General features: G+C 37.8%; 1 protein-coding gene across 1 annotated transcript; it reads left to right on the top strand.

The window, feature by feature from the left end:
- Positions 1 to 3,107: 3,107 nt before the first annotated feature.
- si:dkeyp-84f3.5 (uncharacterized protein LOC334144 homolog) lies at positions 3,108 to 10,694 on the top strand. Its single transcript, XM_056380105.1, has 2 exons — positions 3,108 to 3,228; positions 7,397 to 10,694. The coding sequence occupies exon 2, from the start codon at positions 7,563 to 7,565 to the stop codon at positions 9,489 to 9,491; it is 1,929 nt and encodes a 642-aa protein (XP_056236080.1). The 5' UTR covers positions 3,108 to 3,228; positions 7,397 to 7,562; the 3' UTR covers positions 9,492 to 10,694.

Genomic DNA, 10,694 nt, shown 5'->3' on the forward strand with positions numbered 1-10,694 from the left:
GGGCGAGAGAGAGAGAGAATAAAATGCAACAAAGGGCCACGGGTTGGACCTGGGCCGCTGCGATTGAAACTATAACTTCATTGTATAAGCACTCTTCCAGGTGAGCCACTGGCTCCTGTTATGAGGGAGGCCCTCCCTTATCACTTTTTTGTGTCCACCAGAAACAATTTTGTTGTCTTGTGAGTATTTGCAGCACATGTGTTGCCCAATTGATGAAGATGTTTTCTGAATTTTCTTGTGTTTTGTCTATTTACATGTGTTTTCTTCAGTATAAGATTCAGCAGTGTAGCTACATTCTACACTGAAAACATGGATGGTATCCTATTGGCAAATTTAAGTACTTTCAGACCAATAAATGAATAATATAAAACTTTATTTATGACCAGGGGGGAAGAAATTTAGGAAATTAATTAATTCATAGATAAAGGATTGACCATTTCAGCCATTGTGGAAAAAGAATTGAAACAGCATTACAACATTTAGTCTGCCATGTTGGAAAATTTAATTTACATAAAATATATGCGAACACTTCATCAATCATCGATGTTGCAGCATTGTTTTGTTCTCATAAGAGATCAAGCAAAAGAAAAAACTTAAAATTGGGCATAGTCTGAGGCATGGTTAAAAACTGTATGCTTCTCTCACACTGCAGTAACACCTGATAATTTAGCTCAAAAGAAGGATGCTCCACCTGGTGGTCTCAGGTTTGAATACAAATATTGACAAATTCACATAGAAATGGCGCTCATGCTTGTTTTTGGTCTTTTGGGTAAACTTGTGACCTCAGTAATCCTTGAATCCTGGCTAAGGCCCTGACTACATACCTGTTTTTAAAGGACAGTCTCATACAAACCTATAGCTTCTGAATGACATTACAGATCATTGGCATGTGTCTTAGCAGCAAACCAGAAAATCTAGTTTAATTGATAATAATGATAATAGAAATAATGATAATATTTTAAAATAATGATACTTTTTAAAAGTGAAAAGTGGACTTCAGTTATAATTTGAGTGAGATTAACAGTTCTGTTTACAAAATCTTGATTTATATTTTTATGGAATTTCATATTAGAAGCATTAAAAGACTAGCATCGAAAGTATGTGTAAGTGTGCAAGTGTCTGACATGTGGTCTCCACTTCAATGTGGTACTGACTTGACACATTTCAGGAATCACAGCTTTTATTAATCTGTCATAGTTTGACTAGAGTCACTTCGGCTGTAGACACATCCTCATCTGGACTCCATACTTTGTCTTCAGGGATACTTTAACGTATAGTGAAGACGACATCCGCTGCTTCAACAACTTTACTCTTTCTGATGATTTTCAAACAGGACAGTTTCGTCATCAGGCAGTGGCCATCACCAAGTTCCTCCTGGGACTTGTTGTTCCCTTCACTGTCATTGTCTCCGGTTACGCTGTGATAATCCATCGTCTCAGGAGGAACTGCACCCTGTCCAGCCAGTTGAGTCGCCCCTTAAAGATTATTGCTGCCGTTATCACCACTTTTTTCCTGTGCTGGGCTCCTTTTCACATCATGCATCTATCAGAGTTGGTTCATCACACGGGTTCTCAAACATTAGGCTATGTCCTCTATATTGGTCTGACTATGACCACCTCAACAGTTGCCTAAACCCACTGCTGTATGTCTTCATGTGCCAAGACATAAAGGATCAAATCCATCCTGAATGTACAGGAAACGGTCTTCCATTAAGAACAGACTCTCATACTGATACAAAGTTAGTGGACACAAGTCAGGGCAATGGCATATCAGCTCTAAATACTGAGGTATAAGGTTGTCCATGACATGAAGAGACAAATTCTGAAACTGTACAAATAATTATAATAAATGTTGAATATGAATGAATATAAAACTTGTTTTAAGTTTTTGTCTTGTTTTTGGGTTTTTTTTTCAATTCAGTGTACATTTTCACAGACCAAAATATTTAATCCTCACACAGGTTGATTATGTGCTTAAGTTAACACAGTAAAAAAAAATAGTGTTGATTTGTTTAAAACAAGCAATAAAAAATAAGATTTCATTGACAAATATATCTAAAATCTATGTACCCTTCACCTGTTAAGTGCCTTACTTTATTTGTCCCTGCACTGTAAACCTTTGATGTAAATTTACAGTGAAATCTGAAAAGCATTCTTCTGTATTAATGTAATACAGTGCCATGCTGTAAACTGCAATCAGGGAGAAAAAAGACATGATTACAGCACTTTCAGAGAATGCTATTATGTACAAGAATTAACTGTAAACTTTACTGTAAACAGCTGAACATCTTGGGAAGGTAAAAAATTTTAAAATTGACCGATAGTTATAATAGTAATTTGACAATGAACATTGTACCTTTATAGATTATAGTAGACTGTAAAACTTATGGAAGAGAATGAATCTACATTGTGAAATATTATGTCTGAACCACTGCACATATAGGCTTGTAGCAAGCTTATTTCCACAGCATAGTCCCCAGCTAAACCACTTTTGCTTTGCACGCAATTCAACCCAGCTTCCTCTATTATTAACACATGAAAAAAACTGTACACAGGAACATAACAGTCCCCACAGATACCATTGTTTGCTAATTTTTTTTAGTACGTAGGTCTTGCTTTGTAATTTCCTCTTTTGATCTGTGACGAAATTTTCCCCCAGCTAATCACCCTGAATGTTGCGGTTGTGTAAATATCCTTCATAAGATTATCAGTACATTATTCTATATTATTATGATCAGTTAGGAAGTATTTACAATAAATGTGTATATTTTATTAGCAGAATAGTTTGGATGTGATCAAAATTACTTTTCTTTTTGTTCTTCATCCTTTACAAGATAACATTAATGGTGTATATAAAATATTTTTATAATCCTGTCATTTAATAAAATTTTTGTGAAACTGTGTATTAAAAGATTGTGATACTATTGTTTTTTTAAATTTGTTAGTTGATGCATTGGTTTGTCTTCTAAGGTATTAAAAATTAAATATAAAGTTAAATGTGTTATTTACGGGGACAAATTACATGTTTTTTGTTTTTGTTTTCATTTTTGTAAAAACGCCACAAACGTAAGCAGCATGCGTCATGATGTCATAGTCGTTACCATCTTAAGAAGCTCGGGGGAAACACAGCCCCCGGCCTGCAGCAGTAAGCAGTCATCGACCACAGAGCATAACTAGCAGGACACTGCAAATGACATTCACAGTATCCTGAGATGTAAAAGATTTCATGGTAAGTTGTGTCTAAGTTGACTGTTTGAGGAAACTGGTTGACACTTAAATGTCTGTTGTGTGGCAATCACAGGTCTCCCATTGCTATGAAACGTTAGCTAGTAGCAGCTAACGTTAGATATCGCCTGACTATAGTATTAGCCCACAGCTAGACATTACGTTGATACAATTTGTGGGCTGTTCATACTTCATGCCTGTCTGTAGCCTTATGTCTTTCAAGGAGCCTTCGCAGCACACATTCTGTGCAATTTAACGTTAGCTTTTCAAAGTAGGCTAGCGTTAGCCCGCTCCCTAAATACAATAGATGCAGCTAGTGAAGCATTCAGTCGCCCTCTGTCGGCATGCTTCAGCATTTTAAACACACTGTTCACGGTAAATGTGAAATTCTGAACATAGACTGAAGTCTGTACATAATTCATTCATAGACGATCTTGAATTTTTTATCGTGGTTATAGCATTATCCCCCAAACGGTTGTCCTCTCTCGAAATTGTAACCATAAGCTAGTCTTTGTTAGTTTTCATTTTCATTTTCTTTGATAAAGGTTTTAGTGTGTGTGTGTGTGTGTGTGTGTGTGTGTACGTACGTATGTGTGTGTGTACGTACGTATGTGTGTGTGTGTATATGTGTGTGTGTATATATATATATATATATATATATATATAGTTTTTACTCTCTTTGCAATACAATTCATAGTGAATACCTTGACTACACTATGCCATCATTAAAATACATTTTCAAAACGATCAGTCTCACATCAAGAAAGTATTACCACTTTATTCTTTCTTTGATGGGAAGCCATTAATATATTATGTGTATTATTTTTATACATTTGTATAATCTGTGGGAAGAATCATAAGGCTATAGGATCTAAACTTCTTGTCTTCATCACTTAATGCCCTACTGAAGTTAAAATACATTTTTCAAACAACAGCAGCACTCTAGAAGTATGCTTTACCTGCAATTATTGCTAAAATAGACTGAAAATACTACAGAACAACTGATACTGGCTGTCATCTCTCTAGTTGAAACTGCCGGCCACATATGTGCACTATGTGGTTCATTTGCTCACAACACTGTGTGGTTGTGATTCCATTGTTTTCAGTGCTATGGGCTTTGTTTCAATAAATCAAATAGTCAATATATCAATATAAATAGACATAGTGATAAAGGTTAATAACAGTATCATGATTCTAAATTATTTATTTCTTCCACATGATTTACTCATCATTAATATTTGAATTTTGTCTGAGACTCCATAAAAGACGTATATGTTCTATGGCTCAACTTGATTCCTGGGGATATCGCTACAAAAAATTACCAGAGAACAGGAGAGCAGGTGCAAACCATAATTTTTATGTTTTATACATATTCACCAGTTCTATGGCTCAATTTGATCCCTGGATAAATCCCTGCAAAAAATAACAAATCAGAAATAAGTCATAAATATATTTTTCTACATCACTGCAGAAACTGGAATTACTGTGTGTGTGGCAAGGTGCACCCTACTGTCAGTGTGGATGGCTGTGTTGTATATGGTAGCATTTTCATTTTCTTCATGTTGAATTTTAATTTAAATCTTATACGCAAGTGGAAGTAGATTATTACCCACATTAATGGGTCACATATGCCCATGCATACTACAGGGCGAGGTGTACCAAGAAGGACTTTAAATTTGCATATGGTTAGTTTTTGATGCCTGTAGTGTGTTTAGTAGATTGCACTCAGAATTTTTATTTGGATCTGTGGTCGTGTATTTTTTGTCTCTTGTGCTTGAATTTTGAAAATGTGTATCTGTCAATCCAACACCCCTAACTAGTTTGCAGGTTTGTGTGTGTTGCCAGATACAATAAGATTAAACTGAGTACAACATCATCTTCATTTTATCAAAATTTTCTGATTTATTTTGTCATGATGCTGCATTGTGCATCTGCATTTTCGGTGCTGTCCTCATCTGGGTACTGATACAGCTGGTTTAATAGTTTTATGATATGCTATTATCACCATATAAAATGGTTTACCCCTCCCCTTCCTCCCTCCATTTTAACTCACTGATTAACTTTGAATGTTTAGCCAAGTACATTTTTACACAGAAATTTTATTTCTACCTGAGTAAAATATTCTTTCAAGTAATAGTAGTGATTGGCTGTTCACATGCTGACATGCTTCAGTCAGTCTAGCATCTCATCTCCAGTTGCTGGAGTTTTTGTGATTAGCTGCGTTTATTGCTGCTCTATCCGAACAGTTCATGTTGCTGTTTTCGTAGTTACAGTGACTAACTAACAGCTGTACATTTAAACTTGCTTTGCTCAAGTACTCATAGCTCTCTGCTGCTTTTAGAGACTTTCATTCATAGCAGTTGTATACATGCTATTCATATCTGCTAGTTACTTAGCAGTTAGCAATGGCTTCTCTCTCTCTCTCTCTCTCTCTCCCTCTCATCTGCTCTCTCTTGCTTGATGTGTCATCAATCTTAAGAGAGTGGTGTTTTGTAGCTTCAGCATAGAGGATTGTGATATTTATTACAACTTGAGTGATGTCTGCTGCCTTTCCTTTGACTCACAGCTCTACTCACTCACAGGAGTTGCTCTAGTCAGTGCCCACTTGTGTACACAGTAGCCTTCAGCGTTGATAGGCTATTACTTGTGAAGTGTAACCAATCAGATGGTGCTGTGGGCTGGATACTGCTCCAGACCATAGAGAAGTCACTACAGACAGGGAGAGACAGCTGCATTACGCCGGGAAGACACTGCCTGCATTGCATCGTCAGATCCCTGTACGCCTCTTACTTGATGCACGCCACAATAGCTGTGTCATCTGAGTTTCTCTGGATGTAGCAAGACTCAGAGTTGTATTTAAAGTCCACCATATACAAGATAAACATGAACAGAACCTGTACAGTCCCCTGTGGAGCCCCAGTGCTGTTCACCACTGTCCTAATAAAGATGGAGACTGGCGACTGCATGTGGAGACTGGCATTTTAGTCACAAATTGATTTATAATGAAAACAAATCCAACATTTGAGTAGGCCCCAAACTCTATGTAGAAAACTGGCAGTAGCAGTGACGCATCAGACATGCAGCTGGTGTGAACACCCATGCGAGCCACAGAATGGCTACAGCGGCCACACACACACACACACTGCAGGCAGTGTGTTCTGGGTGTAATGCATTAGTTGCGCAAGACTCCAATCACAGGTGAATTGTCAAAACTCCAATAACACCTGTACACAGTTAAGTAAGAGACCAATGCGTTTCAGAAGAAGCAGATAATCTGTATACAAAGACAAAATGTCACTGTTAAACTACTTCCAGACACAAACCCGTTGATTGCATATGCGTTCACCTCAAGCCAATATTTGGTAGTGGCACCTTTTTACAAACTCGAGTATGTTGAACATGTGAATATGTCTGTAGTGTCATCTACACCAAAATTTAAGTGGATTGACCAAAGTAGACTGACTGCAAGGTGACATTGTGTGTGTGTGTGTATGTATGTATGTATGTATGTATGTATGTATATATGTATATATATATATATATATATATATATATATATAATTTATTTTTCTTATCCGTTGGCAGCAACGGATTTTATGACGGCATAGAGAAAGTAAGTGCAACACCTGATCAGCTTATTAAGGTCAGTATTGCTGCCAGATTGATGTCTCCCTGGTGGTCAGATGAGGTACTTTGATCCAAAATGAGGAGGGCTGAAATTGTGCCAACAGAATTCCAGTGAATAAGTAGAGTGTGTGGGAAACTGTGATGTGGGCAAGCTCTCAAGTGTTTAGAAATCTGTAAGGGACAACAACTGACTAGCTGGTTTTAGACAGTTGTTGCTCTGCTGGGATCAAAACAGAAAGAAGATATAAAATTGAATACATTTTACATAAAAGAAATTTCATGACAATGTCACCTTGCTTGGGCACTTGAATATGGCAGTACTCACTTATAACAGATATTACTTGGCCAAACAGCTGCATCTGGTAGACAGTCAATCTAAAACCCCTTTCCAGCCACATTTAGGCAGGTTAAACCTGTAGCAGCAGTCTTAGTCATCCAGCAGTAATCTGGCATATGTTTTTAAATGTTGTAAAACAAACTTTGGCTTCAGTGGTGTGAATTTTTTTTTTTTGATTTTTTTTTTTTTTTTTTTTTAATCCCCTCAGGTGCTGATACAACATGGAAAACTTCAGAAGAGAGGTCAACTTACGGCTCATAAGGACATCTTTGTAGAACCAGTCTCTTGCGAGAGAGTGGACATATTGATTCCCACATGGAGACCAATTTTGTGGGTGTCTGGATAGAATTCTACTTGTACTTGCAGATTGAAAAATGATGCCATCTGCACATGGACAAAATATCATCATGGAAAAGCAGAAAACAGTGAATAGTGTTGCTTCAGCACAGTTGGGTGGAGAATCAAGTACCTTCATCTGCACAGAGTGCGGTGATGGGTTCAGTCAGTACTCTAATGTGCTGGCACACATGGCCATTCATGGACCCTTGGAGTCATTTTCCTTTGATGGCTCATCCAATGGCTTTGAAGTCCCCCGAGAATATGTGCTACAAGAAAATGGTACATTGACAGTTGTGAATGGATTGGCACAATCACATTCTTCTGTGAAACCAGTATCTCCAGGAGTCCTGCCATCACATTACGTACCCCCTATTAAACCAGTGTCTCCTACTTTAAGGCCACAGCTTTCCCCTTACAGAGATGTGTTCAGGCCAAGGCCATCTGACTTGACTTTGGACAAGTCTCGTCAGGGTCATTACCGTTGTGAAATATGTAGCAGATCATTCAACAGCCTACAGAGTTTACATCGTCACCAGCAGTATCGAAACACAGAGCGAGGTTACAAGTGTACTTTGTGCTGTAAGATCTTTGAAGGTAGACAGGACCTTAAGGAACATCTCCAGGACCATGTTAATGAAAGGTTTCACTGCTGTGATCATTGTGGTAAGCGATTCCTTAAAGTGGATGCACTAAATGCTCATCAAAAAGAGAACCACTTCTCCCCCAAGGCTACAGCTTTGCGTAAATCAGAGAATAAGCAGGAAAAAAAGTTTGAGAAAACATATCCTTGTAGGAAGTGCAAGTTTAATTTTTTCTGGATGTCAGATTTTCAGACACATTCAATATACCATTGCAAAGGAAAAGAGCCAGATGCTACTTTTGCATCTGAAATCGAAACTGAAGTGAACTCTAAAAACTTACATGTACCACTTGAAAACTGCCACAGAAATGGCACATCTATTGATCTCAAGAACGGGGATACTAAAATCTTTAGGGATACTAGTGGTAACATTGATACAGAATACTCTTTCACACCATACAGGTGTGGTTTATGTGGGGATCGTTTCCAAAAGTTAACGGCTCTAAAAGAGCATCATCTCACACATCAAACTCAGGAGGAAATAGATCAGCTGAATCAAGAGTCACAAAAGACCTTTAAGCGGAGAATGCCACCTAAAGGCAGACGTAGAAGAGGAAGTAATCCAAATGGCAAGCTGCATCCTTGCAAGCACTGTCACCGTGTATTTAATCATTCTAGTAGTTTATCTCGGCATATGAGATACCATAAGGGTACTATGCACACATGTGTTTTTTGTGGTAGACATTTTCCACAGCGCTGTGATTTGAGAAGGCATGTAGCGATGTACCACAAAGTTGAATTGGAAAAGAAACCAGGTTTGAAACACTTGTATACACCTCCACAAAATGGACCTATCCCCAATCCTCTTAATGGTGAGAAAAACCCAAGTTCTCCTGACGAGAAAACCAAGAGCTCCTCTGACAATGAACAAACCACATCACCAGAGCAGACTCCAAAGGGGAAACAATCAGGAAAAGCAGGGCGAGTTAACTACAAGTGTCAGGAATGTGGAAAGCGATTTGGACTGTTATGTGTGTACCAACGGCACTTGCGTTATCACAAAAAGGAACCTAGTAGGTGCCCCCAATGTCCAGCTCAATTCAGGAATTCTTCATCCCTTGAGCTTCACCTTCAGAATCACCCAAGCACTGGAGAAGCAGATGATGTTGGACAGACTTCTCACCGCAGTGGAACCAATGGGAACCCTGTCTCAGAAAAGGGCAATACAGAGGACATAGAGGATGACTACATGGACCATACTCAAAATGATAAAGGAAATTCTTCAGAGGTTATTTATGAATGCACAGAGTGCACTGAGACATTTTCATGCTTGGAGACCTTTCTTCAGCACCAGACCTCTCATGGCTCAGAAAACAACGGGTAACTATCATGTCAGACCTTTAGTCATTGTTATTGCCAACAATCAAGCTCTCAGGAGTTGTTTTTGACTCTTTTGAATGCAAATATTTGAATAACTGTATAGGTTACGGATTGATGTAAAGTTTGTTTGTAATGGTTACTTTCCATAACTACTTTTATACACTTCCTCCGTCATGAGGAGAAATATTCTGTTAATTGGCGGATTTTAAATCAATGGAAGCAAGATATAAGGCTTGGGTGAGGAGCATACCAAATGACTTTTGAATTGATCTCACAATAAACTTAAAAAAAATGGACTCAACTACAACATATGTCTGACATGGGTAAAATGCAAGTTTAAACGTAGTATTTTTCCACAGGCTATGGTTGTAGTTAATTTCAGTCCCACATAGTGTTGACTAGCTAGGATAATTATATTGCTTTTTATTGTATTATTTTTTTGTGGCTACTCATGCTGTTATTGTCAGTTGTAATTGCTGCATTTTTCATGTCTTGCAAATATGTTTGAGATTTTTTTTAATATATCTTGTATATCTGCCTTTTTAAAGGATAGCCTTGTCACTGAGTAGATTTTTAATTGTGCCATTAAAATGTACAGAGAAATTAAAAGCTGTTGATTTTCTTTCTAATAGTAAGAAACCCCAATTAAAACTTTTTTTTTTCTTCTATATGTAGTTTAGGTGTCATAGTTCACGTTTTATGGAATTCTGATATGGCAAGTTAAAGGCAACCGCACAGAGAGGAATCCTTGTGTTCAGTGGATTAAATGGGGAGTTACAAATTGTGGATGAGAAATGTAGGCAAATATATCTGCTGGATTTAACTGATGCTGAGCAAGGTTGAGATTTTTGTGACACATGGGTGCGCTTCATAAGAAGGTCAGTCCTGTGATTGTTACAGTATTGGTATTTCCAGCTCTTATTGAAAATTTGCCTTTGGCAACTCCTAGTGGTAGTCTTAAAATGGCTTTTATGGAAGTGTGGGCACTAAATAGCCCCAGAACATGGCTGATCCCCTGGGTATTTCATGACTGACAGAACCCCAGACCAGTTCTTTTATACTTTTTTCATGGACTGTTTTCAAAGTGATGGTCATCACTGTTAAATTTGAACCTGTTGGTGGTAGTAGATGAAAGGTGAGGTGGCTTTGAGAGTAATTAAAAATCATCCTCTGGCAACAATATCCATACAGAATTTCATCGCAATGG

Source organism: Seriola aureovittata, chromosome 7 (genome assembly GCF_021018895.1).
Source record: "Seriola aureovittata isolate HTS-2021-v1 ecotype China chromosome 7, ASM2101889v1, whole genome shotgun sequence".
NCBI lineage: Eukaryota > Metazoa > Chordata > Actinopteri > Carangiformes > Carangidae > Seriola > Seriola aureovittata.